We start from the raw sequence: 27,562 nt of genomic DNA on the forward strand, positions 1-27,562 counted from the left end.
AAATAAATAAATACTTAGGATTATTTTGATTCAAATGAAAAAAAAAAGAGAAACTATTTTTACATTAAAGGATATATTTATCTTTACAAAATATTTTAAGATAGACATAGATATCTATTCGGTAATTATGGAGAAACTCAAGTATCAATCTAATTATTTGCAAAATCTCATATATCAATTTGATATATATAAAAAAATATCGGGTATCGATTAGATCATTTACAAAAACTCATGTATCAATAATAATACGAAATATTGTAGCTAGCTTAATTGTGGAGGATGTTAGACAGCGTATACTTAGCATTACCTTAATTAGCTCTGTTAGTACACATGCATTTTATAGATTTTGACGTATCCCTTGACTTGTTAAGGAAAACACTATCTGATTCATGATTGTTGTACTATATTTTTTCTATTTATGAAAATTATATTTAAAAAAAATAATAATACGCAAAACTCAGATATCAAAATAATTTTTACTCTTATTTTAAACTAAATTTATTGTTTCCTAAAACATAATAGAAAATGCCAGAAAATTCCTTTCATAAGTCCGCGAACTCAGCTTCAATGGCTCTCAAACTGTCACGTTTCTTGAATTACCAATTTTCCACAAACGTAAATAGTGTCTCTATTCTGTAGAGAACACCATCACCATGGCTACTCTGAACAGCTGCACAGCGCCACCGTCTTCCTTCATCTACAAAGATTGCCGCCGGTTGGCCAGAACCCACCTCCAGCTACTCTCCTCCGACACGGGTAAATTCTCCAGGCTAATGGGTTCTTCACCACTTCTGCGTCGCTCATCGTATTGTTGCAGAAGCGCTATAGATAGTGAGAATAAGAAGACAGATAATGGTGCGCCGGCAGCGGCGGAAGGTGCAGCTCCGGTGAGAGTAGTAGCCCTTGTTGGGGAAGGTAGTGTCAGCCCGCTTAAGTCCACACCTTGGTATGAAGTCATGCTCCACACTGTAAGTAGATAAATTGAACTCCAAATGGGTGTGTGTGTACTTTTTTTATTCTAACTTTTATTTTCTTTTTGAATATTTGAAGAAAATTGCTGGGTGGGTTCTCTCAGTTGAGTTCTTGATAATCTCCTATTTTGCATTTCTAGTGTATGATCAACTATTAAAACGTTAACTGTTTTATTAGCACTATGAAAATCTGACCTTGCTCTTGACAATTGATATGTTTGAAGTTCTGTTTCTCTGAATTTTGCCTTCAGATATATTATTCTCAAATTTCAGTAATTCACCTGTTTAGCACATTTAACTGTGATGGTAGTTTAAATGATTATAAACTTGGGGGAAAAATGAACTTCCGATCCCACACAACAGAGGATGTTGCACTTTTGGTGCCATAATTTACGGGTTTGGCACATTTGGTCTCATGTATAAAAAATTGTAGCATTTTTTATCCCAAATGCTGCAATTTTTTAGCTTATGGAACCAAATGCGCTAAGCTCGTAAATTGTGGGACTAAAAGTGCAAATTCTCCTAAACTTGGTCTGAGAATAATGATGCACTCTTTCTTTTAAGGTTGTTTGATTGCTTATATTGGTAATGTTAGGAGAAGCTGTGAATATATGCTGATGATATTTACAAACTGTGTGTGGAAATCATTGTTCAGTGAGTAGATGTTATTTTGTACTCAAGTATATCACATTTGTGTTGTTCTATGTATAAAGAGTTAACTTCTTTTTTGTATTTGAAATGCAAAACTGCATAATATGCATGTGGGAAATGGTATTGTTCGGTCTTGAACTGCCATTATGTCTTCACGTTCTGAGGTTGTTCTACGTGGTAACTTAAGATGCTAGAAGTCAGCTGTTTTAAAAGATTGATTCTTTACTTTGAGGTATATGTACTCTTCAATTTTAGAGCACCTCAGTCTCGTCTTTTCATTCATTTCATACTGTCGAATATGCATCAATTTGTTATGTCATTGCTCATGCTAGCGTATACTAGTGGTAATTTATTTCCTCGACTACATGGTATGCTTAAATTATTTGGTTTATCCTTCAAGTGCATAAGTTTATCTTTCAATTGGTATGTACGATGATCATGCTATTCGTGGCTATTTCTAAGTGTTTTCTGTGTAATCAGGCAAAAAAACTGAAATGGGTTGATGATGAGTATGAAATGTTGGTATTTCCCGACAACTTTTACGAAGCTGATAAGACCATAGTGCAGCTTAGGGAGGCACTACGCGAAGCAAATATTTTGATGATTGTTGCTGTTACAAATCAAGAATCTGTCGAATGGATTCAGGCCAATTGTCAAGATGTCTCAAACGTCATATGCTTCGACTCGTCTCCAGCTTTAGAAAACAAATTAGGGGGATCTGTTATCCCAACCAAAACCACTGGAAGTATATTCAGCAAATTACCGTTGCCTCAGCCAAAGAAAGTAAAGGAATCAGAGGAAGTAGTTCGCTCTGTGTTTGAAGCGTGGGACAGACAAAATTCTGATGATATAAGGTTCTGTTTGTTAGTTATAATAAATGCTTACATCAGACCAGTTCCTATTCTGAAGAACCTAAGGGCAAAGGGCTTTTCCACATTGAATTGCATGGTAAGCAATTGTGGGACTCAAATTTTGAACTGTCTATTGGATCCAAATTGTAGGAAAGCTCTTCAATGCTTGAACAAGTGCAGTCCTGTGGACCAGGTATGCAACTATCAATGTATCGCTTCATACGAGAGTCGACAACTAGAAGAGTTTTCTTTATGCGTACTGCAGAAACATAACTGTCTTGAATTGGATGCTAAGATTCCAGATAAACCTCTTGTTACCCCAATGGTCCAGTTCCGAGGACAGGATTTGGACTATGAAACTGCCGAAGATCTTTTTGTGGGCTGGTTGGGGAGTTTGGATTGGAGTTGGCGTGTCGTAGCTGGGCAGAACCCAGCTTACGATCAGTTCCCATGCCAGTACCAGTTGTTTTATAGAGGAAAGGCGAAGGGATCATTTTGGTATGAGCCTGTTTTCCAGGTAAGAACCCTGGATGGGGATCTAGTGTGGAGACGAAGAAGATATCGTGTGAAAAGAGGAAAGATTCCAGGAACATTTTACTTCAGCGTCTTGGATAATGGAGTCATTTCAAATGAATTCTGGACAATTGTTGACGTGTCTGATGATTTTAGCTGGGGTTTGTTCCATTACCATGGAGCTGCTCGAGCTGCAGGACAGTCGTATACTGGTGCAGTACTTGTTAGCAGAGATGGCTTGTATCCGGATGAGAGCCAGAACCCGCGATTAGTAGCTGCTCTAGATAGATGTAGCATCAAGGAGTGGGAGCTATTTACCGTTGATAATTGTTCGTGCCAGAATCCACCTTTAGGTCTGCCGGAGGGTTCAAGCTTGCATTATAAGATCAGAGCTGAAGATTCGGAAAGTTCATCGATTAGCGTTTGAAGACAATATCTAAATTTCACAATCACAATTCTTCAACGTAAATACTGTGAAAGATTGTCGACACTGCACGCAAATCATCGCACAAGTGTAATGCATCAAGGTGCTGCTCGGATCTTTCAAATTCTTTTTGTTGCTCCAACTTCTGCACTTCCGAAAGGAACTGGAGAGAAAGGTTTGTTCTTTCAACAACCAAGTTTGATAAGTCTTTAGGTTGATGCAATCATTATATTACATCATCTGTGTAAATTCATAGCAAAAGAGCTACTTCGTACTTCGTACCAAAAATGTTGTAATTGCAAATATGCAAATTTGCTCACTTGATGGCACGAAAGTTAAAACCTTCTTGTCTAATTTGTCAAATTTGCTAACATCTCTCGACTTTTCTGTAATTTTATCCCAAAACTTTTATCTTGGGAGCGAATTATTTCTTTTTCTTACGAAGCCCAATTTTTTTTTTCCTTGAAAAACAAAAGACAACTCAATTTTTTTTTGAAATTGTAAAAAAAGCCCAAAACACATCTAACACTCCAACAAGCGTGTTTCTAGCGGGTCGAACATTATGTCCCTATTTATTTTATATTTTCAGACACATGAATGTCGTATTCAACACCTGTCCGAAGCATGTCTGAGCTGTATCCGAGGCCAACACTGTATTGAATAAATTTTATTATTTTCATCCACTTTTAATCAAACATGCAAGATTACTACAACTTTAAAATAGGTAAATTATAGCTTCAGATGGATTCTTGGACCAGGTTATCCATTTTGGCTGCTTAGGTCCGTTATATCTGTTTTTAGTCAATTCAACTAACATACTCGGCATCACATCTGCACATCTTGCCAGGAAAAATAAGGCACACTGAAAGTCGACATATAAAAATTAAAATAGCCAAAAGCTGAAAACAGAAACCATCCTTTCGTTCACCATGAAATTTGCGAAGTTAAAACAATATAGTACAAGTTTCAGCAAGAAAGACATGAAACCTTAATCCGACAGAAGATCCAAGCTTCACCCTTGATGTTGAAGCTATTTGCATCTCTAGCCCATAACTGAAACATCCGAAGTAAAACCTCAGTTCCCGCTTTTCTTGGAGGCAAATCTCTCGAATTATTCGTTGTCCTTGTTTTCCAGAAGTCCTAGCTTCCAGAATTAACAGCAGCTGTTGCCTAGAGCAGCATAGCTGGAGATTCTGCGTAATTCAGCATTTAACATTGGGCCTCAATAATACAAGTGGTCGAAGGGTCAAAACTAAAAAATAAATAAAGAGAAGAGAAGAAACAACAGCGGAAAAATAAATCACTGGAGCACAAAATGCATGCGTTCAAGATGTCAAGGTCCAGTAAAATTAGAGCCTAGTAGCAATGCAGTTATGTAACAGCAGTTTGTTATGAACAAGCAATAAATGAAATCACCGAAGGGGGTTTGCATGTCTATTACATCTGGATATTTGTTGCACTCTAAATGACTAAAAAAAAAAAGATGACCAAAAAACCTCCGCACAAATCTAAATCTACCAATTTTTACTTTAAAAAAATCATCAATTGATCAAAAGAAGTTTGAAATTCTTACAACACAGAGTAAGATAGAAGGAATATGCACAACATGGATATATCTCTTCCGACCTCACAGAATTCATGTAAAGGAAGAACAGTGTTAGTGGAAGCAGCCAAGGGATTAGTCTAGCTTGATTTGTCAAACACTTCCAAAAGTTAAATTCCATTTATACGCAGAACTGATTGGCTCTGTGTCCACTCAATGGTATCACTTCCAATTTGCTAGAAGGCACAAGTTTAATAGGGCTTGAACGGGCCCCGCAGATGGCTGATGCAGGGGAATGTGATTACTGTACTATACAGTAAAAATCACAAAGTGCAAGGTGCAACCACAAAATCACAGTTCATTTTTCCATCCCTGATCCCTCCATAAAGAAATGACAAAATATTGTGATAACTAAATAATGGTCATGGACATTTTAGTTTCCTGTAAAATCAGTTTATCCAAATCCCTACTGCTTCCAATACCTAAAAGTAAAAAATGAGCAAAGAAGCATATAAGATTAGCCAGTTCTAATTTTCTGTTTTAGTAGACAGAGCCAGATCCAAATTAACCATAAAAACAGCACACAAGTAAATAACACCATTTGAATGATCGAGTGAACATACCAATAAGCAGCACACAAGTGTGGCTTCTAGTGGAGTGAGGTTGCCAGAGGTGGAGAAACTGAGGGCAGCAATTCAGTTAGCCGTCCACAGACAGTGCTGATATACACTTCATGGTTGTGGCGATCGGCAGCTGGTAGTGGACAGTTGAGAGTTTATTATTTTGGGGGTGGGGTTGGGGGAGGGAGGAGGGTGATTTTAGAGATTTCTCTAATAAAATCTTTTAATTAGAATTTAAAGTTTGGGAATTAATGAATGGTTAACCCACCAAAAGTTCCTACATATACATGTTCCATGAGTATCTGTTTTGACCCTTTTTACAGTGGTGCACCCAAAGCCATTTACTGTGGCTGGTTGGGGTTAATCTATAACCCCACAGACAGAACTAATGCAACTATAATCTAAAGTCATTGTGCTTCTCATCGAGTATTCCTGGGTGTGCTTCCCAAAAGCTTGTCTCAATTATATTGCAATGTTTGACTACAACTATCTTGCGTGATTTACCGGCAGCACCTCCTTCATTGTCCACCATTTTTTCCTGCAAAATATTAGATTCCACATTTTCAGCGCAGCAGAAATAGTTGAGAGGATGTAGTTGGATGGCTTATAATGCACATGAAGCCTATTTTCTTCCTTCACAACATTTTGTTTAGTCTTTGATGTATTATTCAATTCTAAAAGCACTGTTTTATAGTCTTCATCCAAAAATGTTGTACCAATGTTCAATATCCTTCGTATAATAAGTCTAGGCTTAATAGTTTTTCAATGCTGTTTTAATTTTCTTAGCTCCAAAATTAAAGAGTCACTCAAAGGATTCATCAATAAGGCTGAATGATAATCAGGGACAATACTTTGTAAAATAGTAGCAATCAACTAAATCTTTTTAAGAAGAAAAATGCACAAATTCTGGAAACAATAGAAGGATGCCACGATGAAAAGACTTAAAAAGTGGCCATCTAGAGATGTTCACAAGATGGTTAGACAAGCATTTGGAATGTGTTAAATCATAATGACAAAACTTACACCATTATTTCCGTGCATATATGTATATGTGTGGATGTGTGTTTTGTTAAAATCCTTTTACTGCGATGGATTTGGTGGTGGGGTGGGAGAGGAGGAAGGAGGTAACCTTGTCCCAATAAACAGATGATCCCTGGCGGAACATGAGTGGTAATTTGTTATAATAATCGATAATACCAGAGAGCTGATCCAGAAGTTCATTTTTCTCCTGAGCTTGAGTACCCTGCAAAATAGAAAAGAAGAAAAGCCACCTGGAATGAGAAGAAATATCTGGAATAAACAATCCATCAACTTATTGACATTTCAAAAATATCAGAGGATTCGAATCAACCGTGGCATTAAGCACAAAGCAGTGGACTAGATTACCCTATCCAGAGTGAACATGACTGAAAATTCTCTCATCTGGTAAATATTATCTTACGAACTCAAAGACACTGTCATAATCTGATACCGAGACACTAGTATAATTACTAGTGATGTGTAATGTCTATCGCCTCTAGCGGCAGCTATTCAATTTTTTCAGAGCATTCCTTCATAAAAGGATACATGTAATAAAGGTCTCCTCAGAAGAACTACTTAATTCGTTCAGTAGTTCCATGAAAATTTGAGAAATGCAAATTCTCGCCTAATGGAAAAAACTATTTAGCACTTTGCAATCAGACAGAGTCCATTAGGCTTACCTTTCTCCAACTAGCTCTCCTCTCAATCTATTAGTCAAATTCAGCTACACTTTACACTGACTTTTGACATTACTGGTAAATGTACCACTCAGATAATCAATGTCAATGGTAGGAAATCAATGGTTTAGATACCTGCACCTAAACCTCCAACTTTATGCGTATGCATACTGCAATCAAATATCTTTACACAGCCTATGTACTCCATTTGATGGACAGTTAGCCTGTTCTTGTTTCCTTATCTGTTTTTCAGGTTCACATAAACCAATATTTGAAAATGTGTTTGTTTTACCTCATTTTCAAATGGCTCATTCTGAATATCTTCTTCCAATATCCACAACCCCATTTTGTACCTTATATCACCATCCCCCAATTTCAGAAAACAGACCATTTTCAAGGAATACTTGTGAGTTTGAAATGTGTAAACCAACATATTTTTCTGTTTTTAGACAATCCCTTTAAAATTTTCACATTAACTAACCAAATACTTCTCCATTTCCAGATCAAATAATTCAAACATACTTTTAGTTTCACAAACTTTCAAGGAACTCAATTTCCAACTTTTGGAACTAGTTTTTATGTAAATGAATTATGAAGTCAAGATGAAAAAGAAACCAAACATTCCTTACTAGAAGGTATTTTAACACGACAGAGTAGGAGTATATATTAGTGAGCACAAAATAAATTTATGCATTGCCTTATAGTAATCTCAAGTAAAAAATTCTCAAATGGTTAGTTAAACTATATCATATGTGAGGTGTATGCTGCTATGTAAACTCAATGCTTACCTTCAAGTAATGTTGTGCTTCACGCTTGCTCGTTCCAGACTTTACAAGCATCCAGAAGCAAGTATTGTACTGATTGTTGATGTGACCTACGAATTCAAAATACTTAATGAGAGAATTGCAAATATAAAACTTGTTATGGCAAACAAGAAATACGAACAAACTTCAGATATATGGGGTGCTAACAACAACTGATACTCATTAAAAAAGAAAAAGAAAAAAAAAGGATGACTACATTCCCGTAGATTCCCTCTTCCATCTAATTAAAAATGGAATTAATTAATGTGATAAAAAGGGAAAAGGAAAGAGAAAACTTACAATCAACTTGCCTCCATGCTAGATAATCTAGAAGAATCTCACATGACGGGTAGCAAACAGCACGGCCATCAAAATATGGTGGGTACTTCATCTCTTTATGTCGGAAAAATTCATTCCACTTCATTGCGTACATCGAAGAGAAGAAAGATACAACCGCGGAAACTATTTCACTACAAGATGATAAAAAGAAATAAAGCAGAGGAAAAAGGAAATTTTTACAAATAATGCTAATCAAAATTTTCTGTAATCTAAACTAGAAATTTACATTGTAAAAAGATTCAGTTACTATATATGTAATAACAGCCCACAGAGATTGTCGTTACCATCAGCTGCTAGAAGTTATTAATGCATAGAAGAGATACCTGGCATGCCTTCGGTAGAGCTGAGACTCTTTCTTCAGCACAAAGCTGAAAGTACCAAGAAACTTGTCAAACGTACAAATTTAGAAAATTAATGTAGTGAAAGCCTAATAGGTGAAACTGATTTACTTACCTGTACTCATCACTAACCCCATAAGCAAAGACAATATCCTTGAACTCTTCTAGTACACCAGCTGCACATGAATTCATTAGGTTGAGAGCTTGTGCATCATTGGGCTTCTCAAATTCATGAACTTCAGAAAATCTACCAGAATCCCAGGAAAAACACAAAACCATTGAGTGCTATTTCAAATGTTGTAACAAACATAGGCAACAAATATTTACTCACCAAGGAAGGATTGCATCAGAAGACACAACTCAATCTAGCTAAAATTTCTCAACTTAATTTCTAAAATTTAAGTAGATTCTACCATTTTGTAGTAGAGGGAATTGTACTTTAAAAGCAACATTGTTTCTTCACGGAGACCAACATGCTGTTGAGTATTGCCATTTCCTTGGTTTCAGACAATGATAGATAATTAACATACATGCTTCAATAATTCACTACGAAGATTAAACTCAAACGAATCAGGTTAGCTTACATAAATTCCTTAATGTCGGTTTCCTGTGTAATCACAGCCAATTTGAAAAATATTTAGCTAATGCCACAAGATGTATGAGTGACAAGTACAAGTCCCTATTTCTTCCCAATACTGAACTTTTCAGGATGAAGTAGAACATCAGAGGACAATGAGAGACCTCCAACTATAGCAAAATTAGGAAAAATCTTAGTGATCTTGTCAAGGTTACCAATTCAAATTTTGACTGTTAAGAACTTAAGATGCATGTCATACCAAATATGTTGAAAACCGCTATATATTTGTGAAGATAAAAAACACCAGAGCATTATTTACAAGGGCTAACAGAAAAACTTATGCAACATAAATAAAGCAAGGATAAACCACCAAGAGGAATTTAGGGTTTGTTTGGTTGTGGGTGAAAAAAGGATGCATAACAAAAATGAAACTAAAAATGGATGCATAAGAACAAGTTTGGTGTTTGGTTAGCTAGAATACTTAAGAGGTAAAGTAAAACATGGGGTATATGAAACCCCTTCAGTCCAAATTCGGCCCGAAAAGTGGCCGTAGGTAAAAAAGACAAAAGAAGTACATATTTTATTTAAATTCTCTTTATTTGAGGTCATTGGTAGTAGTTTTTAGTTTATTTAAACTAAATAGTTTCAATACTCAATTTGATGAATATTTTTATTAATAAAAATTATATTTCTTCTTGATAAATGTTTTTACTAATAAGGTTTTCAAATTTTTGATATACTCGAATTATTTTAGTATAATATTAATTTGTTTGTTTTCTAATACTAAACGAAGAAAAAGGGTTAACCGGAAAAATTACAAAAATTAGTCTTTTCTTCTCAATCTATGTATTTCCAATCATATCAAACAACGTAAAGGAAAACTTAGCTTTTCTTTCCCCTTGCCTTTTCAATTCCCTCCCCCCTTTCAATCCCCTTTTCCTCTCAGTTAAACCAAACCAACCCTTAACTTTCAAGAGTTCATGCCTTACTTTTCCCACAAAAAAAGGCAAAAAGAGAAACCACCAGAGAAAGGCCAATTGAAAAGGAGTGAGATGAAATATATATATATTCCAGGTACCACAAGAATGTCTTCTTTTTCTTTTTTCTTTTTTTCGAAGAACGTCTTCATTCACAGAAGCAGAATGTATGAATTTTTTTCAGAGTTCTAAAATTAAAAGTTCCTACCAATATTTTTAGTGATCAAAGATTCAAATGAGAAAATTTTATGTAGTCCCATCTAGGTGGATGATAAAGCACTAAGACTTTCACTTGCACAAACGAACGAGGTAAAAACTAGAGCCAGTAGAAATGGATGATGTAACAGCTTAAGATTAGGTTGTATTTATTATGCTTTCTTGTCCCTGCTAAGTCAACAAAAGTTAATTAATGATTAATGATCCTGCACAATAATGTCACTCATCATAGGATATAGCTGAAAAAGCCCAGAATTCAGAATGTCAATTCGAGCACTGAATTGCAAAGAGCATCTTAAGTTGTACAACAATTAGATCTATATTTTGTGATGGAGCTTAAGACAAGTCAAACAACTCCAACTAACTGCAACTTGTAGATGAATAACCTCTTGAGAGAAAATACTATAGAGCTCAGCATGAGCAAGTTACCTGTGAAAATGACAACCATCAATGCGAATAACAATCCAAGTAAATGGCATCAACTTGCTCTCATATTCGAAAGACTTAAGATACTCTGGCTTTGTTTTGTTTAAATCTTCAGTAAATGGACCCAGTTCCTTTGGAAGACACAACTGGTCATTCCAGAACCTTCTCGATGCAACATTTTCCGAATGAACTGTTATGACCTTCCTCCTTGGTCTTTTGACGGGACATCCATCATCTTTGTACTTCACGATATCTTCAACCTGGTCACAACAAATACATATTTTGGCAAGTTAATGTTTCATTACATACACCACTTGATAACCAAAATGAATCAGCTTATATTCTTAACCGAAACATATAATAGTAAGGAGTCAAGCCAGCTTGTTAGCAGATTCACAAGTTTACAGCTCAGAAGCAATGTCAAGAAGTCGACAGGTACAATCCCAGAGTAGGTCCAGAAATTCAATAAAATTCTTTCAGTCAACAATAATTACCTAGTGAGAGAAAGGCAATCGAGAGGGGGGAAAAGAGTAGAAAAGAAAAAGAAGAAGCAGCAGCAACCTCTGTCTTGAGGGTACATGTCCCTTGACGAAAGATTTCTGGAATGTCTTTCTTGTAATTGATGTTAAAGCACTGATAAAGCAATTCATTCCTATCTTGTTTCTGAGATCCCTACAGAATAGTAACCACAAGTTATTTTCAGTGGATCAGCATGTGATGGATACAATACTTAAAATAATTAATGGAAACAAGAGACCATAGGGAAACAAATTAGAGTTTATTCTTAACTCCATCGTTAATACATCATTATGATGACACACTGTATAGGATGTGACATGAAAGAAGGCTTTGTGTACACATAAATTTTATGGACAGCATTAGCCTGCTGAATGGCATATGAAGTTGCAGAACTATCATGTTAGTATATAGGCACGTTCATTATAGAAACTTCATAATGTTTTAGTCATCATCAGTTACACCAGCTCAGGTGGTGAAAACTCAAAAGGCAACAAGATCCACAGAAGACATCAAAATCTAACAATTCTTATGCCTCATTAAAAGGTTAGAAGTCCAAAATGTAAGACAGCCATTTTCGGACATAAACCATTACGCATATTTCCACCTTTCGCAAGTGAGGAAGCACCTGCTTACAAAGTACTCTCATATGCAGAAGCCATGGTTTTGAACAAATTACTGATAAAAGGTTAACATAGTTATACTGTGTATGACAAAGAGTATCTTAGTTATGATTTAAATCAGCCAAAACCATCCAGTAACACTCTTCAGCCTTTACAAGATATGTCTAACTCCTAACGAACCCAAGATTTCCATAGGGTCTCATAAAATATATGATTGATCATATTGACAATATAGCCTCGAAAGTTTTAAATCTCTACGTGCAACATCAAGAATTCAAATTGGATGGGTATAAGCACATTTGAACAATAAAAATTCACCTTCAGGATTTCTTCTGCTTCCTTCTGAGACTTTCCGCTCTGAATCAGCTTCCAAAGACAAGTATCATACTGGTTATTTAAGTGGCCTGCCAAAAGGATAATGAATTTCAATTTATGAATGTAGAACCCCTTGATATTGAAAAGTTCTGCAGCCTAAAATATGAATGATAGTTATACAATGTACAGAGTAGTGCAACTTTATAAATTCATTATATTGATTAATACACCATTGGAAGTAGTTTAAAATTAGCTTACATTCATATTGTCTCCAGACAAGATATGCTTGAAGGACTTCAACAGATGCACAGCAAATAACTCGTGACCGAAGTGAAGGGGGATATCTCAACTCCTTCTGAGGGAAAAGGGCCTTCCATTTAGTGACATAAACAGATGTGAAGAAAGACACAATGAGGGAGTGTATCTTGCTGCAAAGCATTTTATTAGTCAGCCAATCGACTCTGATTCAAATAGAAGAAGAAGCATAGGTATTTAATATCCTGCTTCCAACCTCATTTTAAGTAAGAATGCCTAGAAATCGAGATAATAGAACAAACATGGAGAAGCATTAGTCCATAAATTGGAATATTAGTCCTCAGCAAGGCTAAAATCCACTAAACTATTCAGTGCATTAAATTTTATAATGCACATATTCCATAACATTGAGCACGACAATATTCAGCTTCCTTTTGACAATTGTAAAAAAGAAGATTGATGCCACATCCCAGAAACTGAGTCATCATGGCACCACATCCACCTCATAATGCATTGCTTATTCAAATTTTAGAAGACTGGATTAGAAGTCCACAAAAGCTGAGCCAAATTTCTAAAGTGTAACCTACGACGAGATTTTTGTAACGATAAATATGAGAAAATAAAGTAAAAAATGATCCACCACGCTTGAAGTTCCACCATCACAACTTCTCCCTTTCGATAATTATGTTGACAAGATCGAGAGAATGATGACGAAAGACTTTGTTAGGGACAATGTCTCAGTTAACTAAATACATTTTAAGCTTCATTGGTAGGTTTCATGCAAAAACGAACAGCAAAACTACACTAACAACCTTAGCAAATTACAACCGGAGTTCCTTGGGCACTGTACTTTACTGATGTCGTAAACTTAACTCTTAGATATTAGTAGATGCTGATGTGGCAAACTTAACTCTTAGATATTAGTAGATGCTGATGTGATAAACTTAACTCTTAAATGTAGATGCGGTAGGAATCAGCATCAATTGGTATCTATTAGAAGTTTGACAGAACCCATTGAAAGCATCTCCATGCTAGCTCATAGTTACAACGATGTCCAAGCCTCCTTTTTAAGTTTCAACTTTTTACATTCAACAGCAGTGTAATGATGCTGATTCTTATCTTGTTGGAGGTTTCTGCTACATATGAAGCCTGTCTAGCGAATTCCTTAAATACCAAGGCAACCCTCTCAGCATTACTCCTAAAACTGCACATGCTTCAACCATCTCTCAGGTTAATTAACACTATCACAATGAACATCAAATAGATGGTTGACCATCTAAAGGGTTCCTCATATAGGCATTTCCAACCAGACAGAAAAATTCCAGGAAAAACTCGCAAATCCAGTGTGCCAGCACGCAGATAGACTGTCCCAAACTTCTAGACAGCATCTCTTATGTCTTTGAACGCAAATTTCCTAAGCCAGGGAAATGGAAAAGCAATCCGGAAAAGCAATTATCTCACCTCCCCACTGTGTACTGAATACTTTTCTTTTTCTTGTAGCCAGTCACATAAATCCATCCAGGAAACCAGATTTTAACCAAAACGTATAAAATATATGTTCACCTATATGAATTCGTATGAAAAATAAGCATTAAAGTATCACAAATTGCAAATCTGACTTGCCACTCCCTAGCATTATCTAATCAAGTACTATTATATGACAAGAAAATTAGTCAAAGCACGAAATCAAAAACAGCATACAAGATCAAATCCCAGATGTATTGAAACATAGGCAAAGGAAACTATTCTATGACAACTTATATGACATATGAACATTATGGAAAAGCTTATTAACAATAACTAAAACATGTACCTCGCCCGACGCTGATAAAACTTGGTTCCTTTTTTGAATATGAAACTGACATCAAAAAATAAAGTATCATCCAGAAAATCCAAAAATAAAGTAAGAAAAAATACTTATTTCCATAACATGTCATTCTTACCTGTACTCATCACTGAAACCATAAGAGAAAATAATATCTGGGAACTGCTCCAGAACAGCCTTTGCACACTCATTCAGCAACTCCAGTGCTTTCTTATCATTTGGTTTCTCAAACTCATGCACTTCAGAAAATCTACTCCAACACAAGGAAAAATTCTTTTGTCAAAAAAGGATCACACGGAAGGTAAATATTTATTTGCCTAGAAAGTATGCTGCAGTCAGACCTGCGGAAATCACGGCCATCGACACGGACAATGATTATATTGGGCAACATGATCTCATCCTCCACCTCAAATGACTTCACGTACTCGTACTTGCTGTTTGCCATTTCAATAATTTGTTCAGAAAATGTTGCAGGGGGTGTGTTCTTGCTCGAGCGACTTAATTTACACCACGCCTCCTCCCAAACCAAGGAATTGGTCTCAAATATGAGGCTACGTAGAGCTATAGCAGAGTGTGGTCACTTTGTCTATGGAGAAGGATTGGCTGAGTCTGATGAGGGAGCTTTGCAACTGGCAGTATTTCTGGAGAGTTTGTCCAAAAAAACAACTAGCCGTACACCGACGGCCGCAGCTATCGAGAAGCAGCAATTTCACGGCGGTTGTACTTCGGCGGCGGCAATCAGGAAATAGAAAACGACGGACAGTGGTTGTGCTTCATGCTTTGTTTTGCTGATGCATCGTATGGGCTATTGGGCCTTACTTCCCCGAGATATTTTAAATATCGTAAGTAACAAATGGACCCAATTGCCCCAGAAATCTATATCTGGTGAATTTATATTTTTAGCCCCATAAAATAGCCGTTAATATTTTTAATTCTTTACTTTATGAAAATTTTAAAGTAATCTCATATTTAGTTTTATGCTTTATAATTACAATAGTTTCAAAATTATAAAAAATTGGACACGTTTAGTTTCCTATCCAAATTTCTGTCAGAAAATAAATGACAATGACACAATTTTCCAATTAATACTATTTTTATTATTATAATTAGAATATTACAATGAGCTTTTCTAAGATTTGATATAATTATAAATATCCTCAATGTTTGAAGGTCTGCAATTGTCAACTTAGTGAATTTTTTTTAAAAATTATTAAAAAATTATAACAGTGTGGATGTAAAAATTTTAAAAATTATAAAAAGAAAAGTAATTACGTAGTCCATAAATTTTTTCTACAAAATTTTAAAAAAAATAAGTAAAATTATAATTTATAGTACTCCATAAAGGTATTTTGATCAGATCACCATAAAGAATGATAAAAAATTAATGAAGACTAACAGATCAGGATAATTGTCAGACAATGGCTAAAAAATTAAGAAATATTAATTATTTTTTAAATAATAAGGAAACATTTATAATTATTTTAAAAAATCTCAGGAAGCTTATTGTAATTGACCCTTATTATTATCATATTTTCTCTCAACTATTAATCTTTTTATTTCTATTTTTTATTTGTATTTATGTAATTAATTATTGACATTGTGAATTCAAACGTCATAGTCGATATTAATTCTCTCATAATTAGTTATTTTATAATTAATGATGAACCTGAATGCATGTTTGCATCACAAGGGGAGGAAGTTTTGCCTATACTCGTAGCAACCCAGCAATCAAAGTAGGCTTAGATGTATTTTTGGTATCGTAATTTGGATTATTTAGTATTTTTATTTTTTAACTTTTTATAATAATATTTTGGTACTGTACTTGTTTACTTTTCGAGATTTCAACAATTTTCTTTGTTGGAATTCACTCTTCCCACTAAAAATATACATGTGGCTTTCTAAAATTGGCAATGCTATTCCTATTAGTTCATTTTGGCTAGCATTTTTATCTTTAACTTTCTAATTCTGTATCTTTTTTATTTTTGCAACTTTAGTCCTCTTTTTGGTTAGATTTCACCCTTCTACTGGTGAATGTGAACTTCAACGAAAAAAAAGACTGAAATTACTAAATATAGAAAAATGCAGTATCAAAAATACTAAGAAAATATTAAAGAACAAAAATATCAAATAACCTAAATTACAAAATTAAAAGTACATTTCATCCTACCATATATATATATATATATATATTATATATATATTTTTAAATGAAATTTAGAACGTAATGTATGTACACATGACAAGTATATATTAATTAGAATAATATTTGAGGTACCCACACCTTAATGACTAAACAACAACAACAATAAGACCAATAGCCCAACCATGACATTAGCTCCCACATGCATCCCAAGTTTCCATCCCACACTCTCTATCCCAATCGGGAAGAGGCACTGGTCGGTGGAGGCGTTCTGGTCCACGACACGGGCCAAACCCTCGAAGTTACACGCCCGCACGTCCTGATTGTTCATCTGGTAATACATGTTGAAGGCGTACGAGATCTTCTGCTTGTCGTCCAATGTTTTGTCGCAAGAACCGTCGTGATTGAGCGTCGTGCAGTCGGCCATTTGGCAGGCGTACTGCATGTTCGCCGGCACCAACGTCATGTTCTTGATATCAGTATTGAAAACGCACCACTGTTTTTCCAGGTACTGCACGTCCTTGGCGCCGACCGGCCACACTTGTCTGCCGTTCCCACTGAAATCCATTGGGAACTTTGGTTGCCCGTCGTACCTGAGAACCCCCCAGTGCCGCTCGAAGTCACCCGGCGCGATGCTCTTTTGGTTCTCATCCGTCAAGCTGAATAGATAGTATTCCATCTCTCCAGGGTACAATGGGGTGCCTTTCTTTGTAGCCATTTTCTTGAAAAACCCGTCGTAGAACTTCTTGGCCATATTGACATTGGCGTCCTTGTTGCCGTCAGTCGGCCATCCGATTTCCCCTAGGATGATTTTCAGCTTGGGAGCGCCGGCTTTTCTCAGTGACCAAACAAGGGTGTCTAGGTTTGCATCAAGCATGTTGGTGTAGGCGGTTCCCTTGTCCATGACAGGCTGGGCTCCACCGTCAAAGAATGCAAACTCGACAGGGAAATCAGGGTTCAGATACAGGCTGAGGAAAGGGTACACGTTTACGAGAAAAGGGGCGTCGTTTTCCTTTAAAAAGTTCACGATTTGTAGCATGACGTCCCTTATGTCAGAGCGGAACTGGCCGGCAGATGGGCCTTGAGAACCTGAGTTGTAGACGTCGGCATTCTGTGGGGTGGTCACTTTAATCTTGTCTCCATAGCCTTCCTCATTCAAGGCTTTTTGGACGTTCTGCATTGCTGGAAAAGTGGTGTCGTGGTTGGATCCGTTGTACGATTTCAGGAACGGTTCGTTTCCAACAGCAACATACCTGTCGCATTACCAACAGGTCGTCAGATCATACATGATAGCATCGACATTTTACTTTAAATCTAGGCACATGTAGGGAAGAAACAAGACAAGAAAGGACGTTAAATGCATGTGTCCGGACGGCCTATATACAATTCTTGAACCATATATGGCACATCAAACGCTAGCAACACAATCTGGATTACAGAAACCGTTAGATCATACACAACGACACATCCGCACCTCAACACGTCAGGTTCTTGAGAACGCTTACCTAATATACACACCAGCTTTATAAGCTACGGTGACGTTCTCTTTAACGTAGTCCTTAGCCTTGTCGTAGCTCTTGGCCAGAGAAGCAAGCTGGTTGTTGGGGACGCCGAGCATGACCTCGATGCCCGTCTTGGCGAAATGTGACACGGTCCATGCATCAGAGTCGAACAGCTTGATCTTGTCAATGCCGTTGTCTTTGAGAATTTGGACAATTGTACTAGGAGGCAAGTTCTGGGCAGCCTGAGTCCCCCAATTCACACCAATTCCCTCCACGGATATGAACATGAACTGCAACACAATCAAGAAGGCAGCACCCCATGCCATCTTCATTGAAGGTGTTTTTAGCATTAGAGTTTCCCTCAAAGTTTGAGAGGCTGGATATGAATAAATGGGAATATTTAGTGAAAGTGATAAGGCTTTGTGGCTTGGAGAGAGGAGAGGAAAGACTGAAACAGGATTGATGGGAATCCAAGAGTCTAGAGAAATTGACTCATAGAGAGAAAAAATAGGTATTATGATCTTGATTTTTTCAATTTTTTTAATAAACGTTGAGCAAACAAAAAATCAGTTTGAATTTTCTATTTAGGTTCTTGTTTTGTACGTTTCTTAAATTTTTTTATTTATTTATAATTATGAATGGCATGCAAACATGCATGTTATTTTAAGTGCCCGTTCGACGTTTCGAGTGTAAATACATTAATTTTTTTATATCATTTAGGCCTGTTTTTCAAAATAACTTCTTGGATAATTAAATTCTTGGAAAAATCATATTTTTTGTCCCATATGTTGGTGTCTTTTTTAATTTGGTTTAATTTGTTATGATTTTTCTCATATTGCATCACATAACTTCAAAATTTTCTCAATTTTAATCCTCACGTGTATTCGTCCAATAATTAATGAAAAAAGTACGTGCCCCATAATAGCTTGCTATCGGTTCCGTCAATTATTGGACGAAACATGTACATGAGGACTAAAATAGAAAAAAAAATCAATTATAGAATACAACGTCAGAAAATTATAACAAATGAGATTAAATTAAGAGGCCCTAGCATATGGGTCCAAAATGCAATTTTTCCTTAAATTCTACCACAACTACGTTTGGATAAAAGCTGCGATTTTTAGTTTAGTCACATCCTAATTATTTTTCGTCAAGTTAATAGTTATATATACATGTCACATTCTATCCAAACTACTTGACATGATGTCAATTTTGCAATTGAACTACAATCTATAATTGTATAATTGATTATTAAAATTATAAATTCAATTAAATATCATAATTATTATTTTTAAAAATCAATTATTTCAAAACCACAATCAATTAGTTGGGGCTTAACTGCTCCCAATTATATATAATTCTTACAAAAGGATAGTTTTTCTAAAAAAATTTCGCTAGCTCCAATCAATAAATTATACTGTAAATGAGGCATGAGCCATCTAATTTAGTTGGCGAAGTCAAAAGACATCTTGGTCATGGTATGGGTTTAATATGTGGTAATGGTCTACTTTAGTAATAGTATGATCTAGTGTAATACTTATTTCATATAATATTTTGACCCATTTTGTTACTAAAATGCTCCTAATTAAATATTATTTTGCAGCATTAGGACAAATGAAATGGAATATGAAGAAAAACACCAAAATGAAAATCCGGACAAGACTCAAACTCAATTTTTGGCAAGAATTGGGAGCTGCTTGGACTTCCTTTTGATGAATGAGGAGTTTAACTAGGATTATAATTTTATTTCCATAAGTCTTTTAGTTCAATTAGGAATCTACTTTTAATCTTAGTAGAATTAGGTATTTAGCTATTATAAATAGGTGATGTAATTCACTTTAAGAGACAACTTTTGAACTCTTCTATTTCTCTATGTTTTTATGATTTTTTTTATTTTGCTTTTCATGCGTTCTTCCATGAGCATGTCTAGCTAGTTTTCTCAATCCGGTTAAAGGCTTGGTGAATGCTTAAATCCAACAAGTTGTGAGATTTAATTTATGCTTTCTCTTTTATTCATATTAGTATTTGTGTTGTTCTCTGTGCTTTTATTACAAATAATCTGATTCATTGTAAAAAATATTAGCCTAGCCAATTGAACTTGCAAATCCATAATTGTTTGTTTAGTTCAATAACTAGTGGTAACATAGCATAATTGATTATGTAGAAGTTTTTGATTATGTTGTGGGGAATGCACAATCTAACTTAAATAAATCCTCGTAGGAATTTATTGGTTAGAATTGGGCCTTTTTAGTTCTTAATGTTGTCGGTAAATTAAATCTTGAGAACGTTCCCAAGGTTGTTTATTGATTAGGGATTTAGTCAACGGACGTTCCTTGATTATCCATAAGGTAAGAAAATGTGAGGTCGTTAGGTCGTACCAATGGCCATGACCAATTTATCAATCATGAATAATTGTTATCTTTGCATCTATGATCGACCGTGGAATTAAGTATGATCCTATCTTTAATTGGAATACTTTTATCATACATTTATCTCTTCTTATTTTATTAGCTCTTTAGTTTAATTTAATTTTATTTTTATTCTTCTTCACAATCATAAACCCCCCAATTATTTTTATTTTCATTTTTTTTTGAAATATTTAATTTAAAATCAATCCCTGTGTATTCGAGCCTACTCCCACTTCTACAAAATTGTTCGTAGGAATTATTTTTGGTGGATTCGACACCCATCAAATAGTTATTGATTAATTGTATATATTTGATATTGATTATTAATGACTATTAATTCTTTAAGAAAAATATTGTAAACTCATATATCTTATAAAATAATTTTAGACTTTATAACATATCAAATCTTATTTTAAAAATGACGCTGAAGTGTTTAAATTGGTCAAGCTCAAAATGAAAAATAAAACGAAAAAAAAATGAATAAAGATAAAAACATCAACCACTTCTAAAAAGAATTGTCACTTCATACATTTTTTACCTGAGAGTTCGTTTCGCTTGTGATTGAGCAGTTCAAATCCATATTTTAATTGTAAACACAGTTTGAGTAATCATTTTTCAGATTAAATTTTATTAAAAAAATATATTTTGATATAAAAGCTGCAATTCGTAGTTTTTAATTCGATGCAATTATTTTTTCATCTAATTATCTATTTTCTCCATTAAATAATTTTTCAATTCATTTATTAGTCTATCGCTCCAAATAATATATAAAAAAAAATAAAATATGCATTATTCTCCAAATTCCTTTTCTTATTCTTTCAAAAAATTATTTACAAATGAATTACATAGTGGAATTTATAAACTACTAAAATTGTTGTTGCAAACTATATTATTAAAAATTATTGTTGTTACAAATTATAGTAATACAAAAGGTTATAAGTATTATGGAGAAATACCAAGAGGTATATGTATCCATACATGGTAATTATATGTATATATTTACAATACCCCCTTGAATGCACACCTCTTGTTATATATGTCATGCCTTGTTAAAAATCTTACCTAAAAGAATTCAATGGGACAAAAACCAGGGCTAACGAAATGAATACAGTTGTACATTCTCCTCCTCAACTTAGAGAGATATCTTTTAAACGTCTCATACCAAGATTATGTACAAATTGCTTGAATACTTCATGATGCATACCGAGTTTCAGTCGCACCACAAGGATTGAAGGATTTTCAGAGAAATTCTAAGATTGACGGGGGAGTAACCCTTCAAAATAAAGGTTAGCACTATGATGCTTAAGTCAATTATGGTTTAATGAGAAAAATGAAAGAAAAATTGAATCAAAGTGAGAATAATAGTTGAAAATGATGTTAAGAAGATATATATATATATATATATATATTTGTATAGAGTACAAAAAAGAAACCTTAAAACAACCTAAAACCAAAAGAGAATTGAGAGAATAAATGACAGTTTGAGTGCAAGAGTTGATATTACTAAATGACTTCACAAAACCTCTATATATAGACTTATACAAAGCAGAATATGGGAGGTTATTGTAGAGAATCCTGTGTGTTGGAATAGGTGACTAGAAATCTAATCGGATTGACGGTTTTGGAAGCTATTCAACAATCTTTATTAAAGTAATATTCTCCTGATGAATAAAGTAAGTATTCATCCTTGACATATGTATTTGTTGTTCTTACCAATTACGTTAACATCGCACTAAAGTCACAACAGATGCCAACAGACCAATTAGATAACCCATATAGTAGTTGCGTTGCGTATTGGATGGCAGTTATGAACCAACTTCTGAGGGTTATCCTAAAACATTCCAAGTCGAAGACCTCAAGACTAGACATCGAGAGTCTTATAGAGACTTGGATGGAGAATTGCATTCATTAGATGAGTGCCATATTTCATCGGCGACAAACATTGAATGTCTTTGCAATTTCAGTAAGTTAGTTAACAAGGCAGTCTCAATAGGTTAGTTGACAAGGCGATTAGCTGACTAAACTGATTCGCAAAGATCATCATATGAAAATCTTGGAGGCTTGGTCAGTATGACTGGAATTCCCGGCGCAGATAGTATTGGAGTAGTTTCTTAGACTTGAGGAACAAGTCACATGTACATGATGGTTGTATCTTGGATCTAGCGAGAGATTATTGTGTTATGGACATGATCATTATAAGCAATATCTAGTGCAATTAGATTATCTAGTGAGGAATGTGGATTTTAAGAAGAGGATCCATCTCTTATTAGTATGTGACCACAGTATCTCCTATGCACTTGGAAATGCGCTCATGTTTTCTGAACCAGTGGCCTCAGTGGTTGGTCGAATGAAAATAGTTTCCTATGTCGAGCAATTGAGCCAAACACGGTCTCAAGTATTAAAGCATAGATGCATAGTCCAATATGGGAATCAACACCCATTCCCATGTCCTAGATTAAGGCCGATCGACGGTAGACAAAAGAACTGTACCAGTATGAACTTCAGGAGCCTGAATATTCACATAGACATTCACCTAGTTTCTGGTGCCATCAATCGTTGCTAGACTACTACCCATGGCAGCGACTCTCTTAATTAATGGTTGATCAGGAAAGATTAGTTGAATTGGATTTAAATAATATTGAGTTGAAGAATACGGTAAGAATTCATCAAGTTGGCTGTATATTTCATTGTGCTTATCACTAATATTGAATAGGGTTTCAATATCAAACGAAATGCCTACAGATAGAAAGATTAAACCCGTAGAATTGGGTTGCGCATAGGTTTGGCAGCTATGAAACCAACTCCTAAAGGTCGGCATGAAACGTTTCAAGTCCAGGACCTCGGAACAGGGCATCGGGGTCCTATAGAGACTTGCACTAAGTACTGCAGCCATGTTTGGTCAGTAGGAGATGTGGTTGTCTGCGCAGTTTTGGTGAGTTAGTTGGTAAGGCAGTCGACTGACTGAACTGACTGGTGAGAATCATCATATGGAAGCCTCTTAAGGCTTGGTCAGTATGACTGGAATTTTTTATTCCGACAGTGCGAGATTAGTCCTCAAGTTTGAAGAATCATGACAGCCACGTGCATACGAAGACTATGTCTTGGATATGGCTAGTGGTAACTATGTCGTGAGGCATGGTCAACATAATCCTTATCCTATGCAGTCATAGTATATAGCAAGGACTGTGGATACCAAGAAAGGATCTGCTCTGCTAGCATATGATAGTGAGGTTTTCTATGCGCTATGAGATGGTTTAGACTCTAAAAGTCTTTGTCCAAAGCAATTGATCGATCAGGGATAGATTTCCTAAATAGAATGAGTAGAGTAAACGCATCTCGAGTATCAAGCATAGTTGCATAATCAAGGATTGGAATCGACGTCCACTTCCATGCCTTGAACTAAGGTCGGAAGATGGTTGACAATATGTTATTACTCATATGGATTTAGAGTTTAAATATTCATGCCGCTATTCATTTAGTCTCTAGTGCCGCCAACTGTCGGCCACCCATGATAATACGCTATTTCCAATTATGGGAACAGAGGCAGTTTCTTTGTCTACATTTTTCTGTTACAGGGGCAGCATTGTAACAACTTAAGAGAAGCAGCAATGCTGCCTCTTCTCCCCTAGAAAGAGGTAACATTATGGCCACTGTTTTTGGTCAAATAGAAAACAAATGCTCCATTTTTACACACTGTTTTATTGTGGAGTTATTGTACAAAAAATTGGACTTTCTATGTGGTATAAATGATTATCCTAGTGTTCAAGTAGTACTCATGGATGTTTTATACTCTAATAATTTTATTTTCTCCTTTCCTTGACATTTCTTAACAGATTTCACTATGAAAGATGGATCCTTTTTAGGTTCATAAGTTGATATCCTAAATGAAGATAGAAATATAATTGAATTTTAGATTAAAATGTGTTTAGTCTATTTTTTATTTGGGAGGTTGAAAACTACTCAAATGTTTGTTGACACATTGATTTTTATTATCTTTGTAAGTAATGATGGTATTGAGTTGCATTATTGATTATTGGTTAGAATTTTGTTATGGTATTGACATATGATTTAATTTTCACGGAGAGAAATTCCCATGTATGAATTTTGTATCAAAAGTTGAAAAAAAAATGTGATGGAGGTGTAAAATTTGAGTCATATATAATTATTCTTCACGCAATTAAAAATAAACATTATGTACTTTGGTGATGATAACTTTACATTAGGTATACAAAATAATATAATTAAAATACAAATATGAATATGAAGAAACATTCCTCATAAATAAAATCTAAAAATATAATATAAAATTTATATGTGATGAACTTTTTGTCATAAATAAATTTATAATTTTTTTATTAATTATGAATAATTCTAATGTGAGAAAATATTTGTTACATTTATTAAAATCATTTGTGAGGAACATGGCCTAATATGACAACATGTGGAGTCACATACATTTATTTTTTGTGAGAAAAATTATCAATACGAGGAAAAAAATATTCCATGTGAGGATAGATTCATCTTAGAACAATTTATTTGCGATGAAAATATTTTTTTATGTGAGAAAATTAAGTTTCGTCATGTTATCCTAATTTTGGTCTAATGTGAGGGCGTTTTTGCGACGAGCTTGTGACGAAATTTTACTTTTTGTGAGGAAAAATTACCTTGCAAAAAGACACATTTTTTGTAGTGACGCTTGAAGCCATGTAAGAAAAATCAACACAGGTAAATTTGATTTTTACATATTTTGCCTCTTTGTATTTTTTTTGTTATTCTATATGGCCTTTATTTTATATTATACACAGAAAGCGAGGGAAAGATCAAGCGTACACCCCTTGATATGGATTTATTGCTTTTAATAGTTAACTTTCAATTTTTCGCGTTTATGTCACGCTTTCCAGGCCGATCCACTCCCTTCACACACATAGATCACTGAGGAGGAAAAGGAATTAATTCCGAAAGATGTAAATAATTGGATTATTTACGCATAGGATGATCCATTGGATGGATAATAAAAGATTAAATTAATTAGATTAATTTAATTGGGCTTGTCATAATTAATAAATTGGATTTATTAATTAGAGATATTTGAACTTATGTCTTTAATCGGATTAAACGCATTGTGCTTAATCTAGTTTAAATTTTATTATAATGGATATAATAAATTCATTGGACCTTGGACTTATTATAATTTATTTAAAATAAAACTTGATCCATTAAATTAAGGTCCATTCGGTAAAGGGTTGACTTTCAAGAAATGAATGGAAGAGTTGGACTCTTCCATACTTGGAAACTAGAGGTGACCGAGAAAAGTGCAACTCAACCATATACGACGACCTTTCTATATTGTATGATTGGATCATACCATGTAGAAGGGAGCTTTACTTATGGGATTGAGTCGAATGTATCTAGACACATTTTTACTCTCCCATATAAGCAATACATATATATACATCATTTATATGGTATAATTGAATTATACCTTGTTAAAGAGAGCTTGCCGTGTGGGATTTAGTGAAATGTATCTAGACACATTTTCACTCTCCCATACAAGGAATGTATGTATTTGTGTACACCATAAACCCACTTTGGCTTAGCATGCATTTTGGGCCCTTTTTCTCCCTCTCTCACATTCCCACACTTTCTCTTGCTCTCTTTGGTCTAGAATCAAGTGTAGAGTTGTAGAAAATATTAATAAAGAGAATACACTAACTCATAGTATTGTTGTTTTTTATCATTTTCTTCCAAACGGATTTTTATGTCCTCTAGGAAGGAGATCATAATCTTTCTTCCCTCGGTGGGTGTGGACATCTTTAGAAGGCTTCTAGTTTGGAGTCTAGAGTGAACAAATTGGAGGTACGCTTTGCCGGTTGAAACAAAATGCAAAGAGGTAATAATCATTTACATTATATGTTTCTATTTATTCTTTTATATTTATCTATAGCTTAGTATGTGTGCTCGCTTGTTTTTATTTTAATCCTCATACTAAATCGAATACCCGGATACCACCAAGGGTACACCCCTTTGTCGGATTGAATTTTAATTATACATATTTATGGCTCTTTGTTTTTTTTTTTTTTTTCGCATTTCCACAATGCTTTCCCAGTCCAATACACTCCCTCACTATGTCATTTGAAAGATTTTTTAATCAACTAACTAACCAAAAAATCCACGTTATGATTTGGACTTGGATTGATTGATATACACTCTATTGACTAGGACATGTGAGGTCTACTTGGAAATTCAAAAATCTATTACTTGAAGATTACCGGCTCGTTATCATCAATCTACTAGGAGCTAAACCAGAGATATTTTAGGATGACATGTCTTAATCTGTTGGCAAATTGTATGACGTATCTGCCTAACTATATAATGACGTGTTCGACTGCAATGAGCTCGATTCTTGAGCCTGTCAGTTCAGTAAACTCAAAGAGAGATAATATTATAGGTTTTACCTCCCAGCTGGTGGGTTAGCTTATTTGCAACCATTGTGGCTGATATGTATTGTTTGTGGGCTTAGCTCATGAAATATTTCAGGGACACCCACTCCAGGAGTGCTAAACTAGAGCTGGATTGCTAAACTATGTAGGATTTCGTACAAAAAGTAAAAGGACTTTTGTGCTCATGGACAAGACAAATCCTGCTATGCTTCCTAAGTACTGTTGATCGACTAAGGGTTTCTACCTGGAGAGTCCTTCCATCCAAAGGAACTAGAGTGCATGGATCTAGAAAATTTTGAATTTTATCTACAAAAAGGATAATTAATAATTATTGCAAAAGATAAGGGAGGGAATGGTACCTGTCCGACTCAAGAGTTTACGCGTAGTGTAGTTGGCAGGCTCATGCGAGCTGGAAGCCCTAGTCCTATGCCGATGGGCCAAACTAGGGCATGTGATTGGACTATATTCAGTTTTTCTAAGGGGTCACTAATTTGGCTGAAGCACCAAAATAGAGTAGATTTGAAAGATACGGGACACAATTGAGAAACTAAAAAATTAGAGGACCTAATTGAGAAATCCCTAAAGCTATGGG

At 35.0% G+C, this 27,562-nt stretch overlaps 3 protein-coding genes across 3 annotated transcripts; 1 reads left to right on the forward strand and 2 right to left on the reverse strand.

Annotated features, from left to right (window-relative positions):
* Positions 1-533: 533 nt before the first annotated feature.
* LOC105178316 (violaxanthin de-epoxidase-like protein) lies at positions 534-3,781 on the forward strand. The gene is made up of 2 exons (XM_011101778.3): positions 534-968; positions 2,103-3,781. Exons 1-2 carry the CDS (start codon positions 654-656, stop codon positions 3,411-3,413), a joined length of 1,626 nt encoding a protein of 541 aa, XP_011100080.1. The 5' UTR covers positions 534-653; the 3' UTR covers positions 3,414-3,781.
* Positions 3,782-4,263: 482 nt separating this feature from the next.
* Positions 4,264-15,297, reverse strand: LOC105178315 (tRNA(His) guanylyltransferase 1). Its single transcript, XM_011101777.3, has 14 exons — positions 14,822-15,297; positions 14,599-14,730; positions 14,469-14,513; positions 12,659-12,828; positions 12,404-12,489; positions 11,508-11,618; positions 10,950-11,206; positions 8,866-8,997; positions 8,736-8,780; positions 8,374-8,543; positions 8,059-8,144; positions 6,703-6,816; positions 5,577-6,111; positions 4,264-4,603 (listed from the first exon to the last, which is right to left on the reverse strand). Exons 1-13 carry the CDS (start codon positions 14,923-14,925, stop codon positions 5,968-5,970), a joined length of 1,596 nt encoding a protein of 531 aa, XP_011100079.1. The 5' UTR covers positions 14,926-15,297; the 3' UTR covers positions 4,264-4,603; positions 5,577-5,967.
* Positions 15,298-16,701: 1,404 nt separating this feature from the next.
* Positions 16,702-18,503, reverse strand: LOC105178429 (glucan endo-1,3-beta-glucosidase 8-like). Its single transcript, XM_088885337.1, has 2 exons — positions 18,126-18,503; positions 16,702-17,873 (listed from the first exon to the last, which is right to left on the reverse strand). Exons 1-2 carry the CDS (start codon positions 18,470-18,472, stop codon positions 16,763-16,765), a joined length of 1,458 nt encoding a protein of 485 aa, XP_088741463.1. The 5' UTR covers positions 18,473-18,503; the 3' UTR covers positions 16,702-16,762.
* Positions 18,504-27,562: the final 9,059 nt, after the last annotated feature.

This window comes from Sesamum indicum, linkage group LG9 (genome assembly GCF_026168435.1).
Source record: "Sesamum indicum cultivar Baizhima isolate 11 linkage group LG9, ASM2616843v1, whole genome shotgun sequence".
NCBI classification, from domain to species: Eukaryota; Viridiplantae; Streptophyta; class Magnoliopsida; order Lamiales; family Pedaliaceae; genus Sesamum; species Sesamum indicum.

What these genes read in the sequence shown, in the direction of transcription:
- LOC105178315 (XM_011101777.3), bottom strand. Translation starts at nt 14,925, where the DNA reads ATGGCAAACAGCAAGTACGAGTACGTGAAGTCATTTGAGGTGGAGGAT. An exon ending in TGTCTGGAGACAATATGAAT is followed by an intron (nt 12,490 to 12,658) that starts GTAAGCTAATTT and finishes TCCTTTTGGCAG; the next exon opens with GCCACTTAAATAACCAGTAT. An exon ending in CATGTACCCTCAAGACAGAG is followed by an intron (nt 11,207 to 11,507) that starts GTTGCTGCTGCT and finishes TGTTGTGACCAG; the next exon opens with GTTGAAGATATCGTGAAGTA.
- LOC105178316 (XM_011101778.3), top strand. Translation starts at nt 654, where the DNA reads ATGGCTACTCTGAACAGCTGCACAGCGCCACCGTCTTCCTTCATCTAC. An exon ending in ATGAAGTCATGCTCCACACT is followed by an intron (nt 969 to 2,102) that starts GTAAGTAGATAA and finishes CTGTGTAATCAG; the next exon opens with GCAAAAAAACTGAAATGGGT.
- LOC105178429 (XM_088885337.1), bottom strand. Translation starts at nt 18,472, where the DNA reads ATGCTAAAAACACCTTCAATGAAGATGGCATGGGGTGCTGCCTTCTTG. An exon ending in AAAGCTGGTGTGTATATTAG is followed by an intron (nt 17,874 to 18,125) that starts GTAAGCGTTCTC and finishes GTAATGCGACAG; the next exon opens with GTATGTTGCTGTTGGAAACG.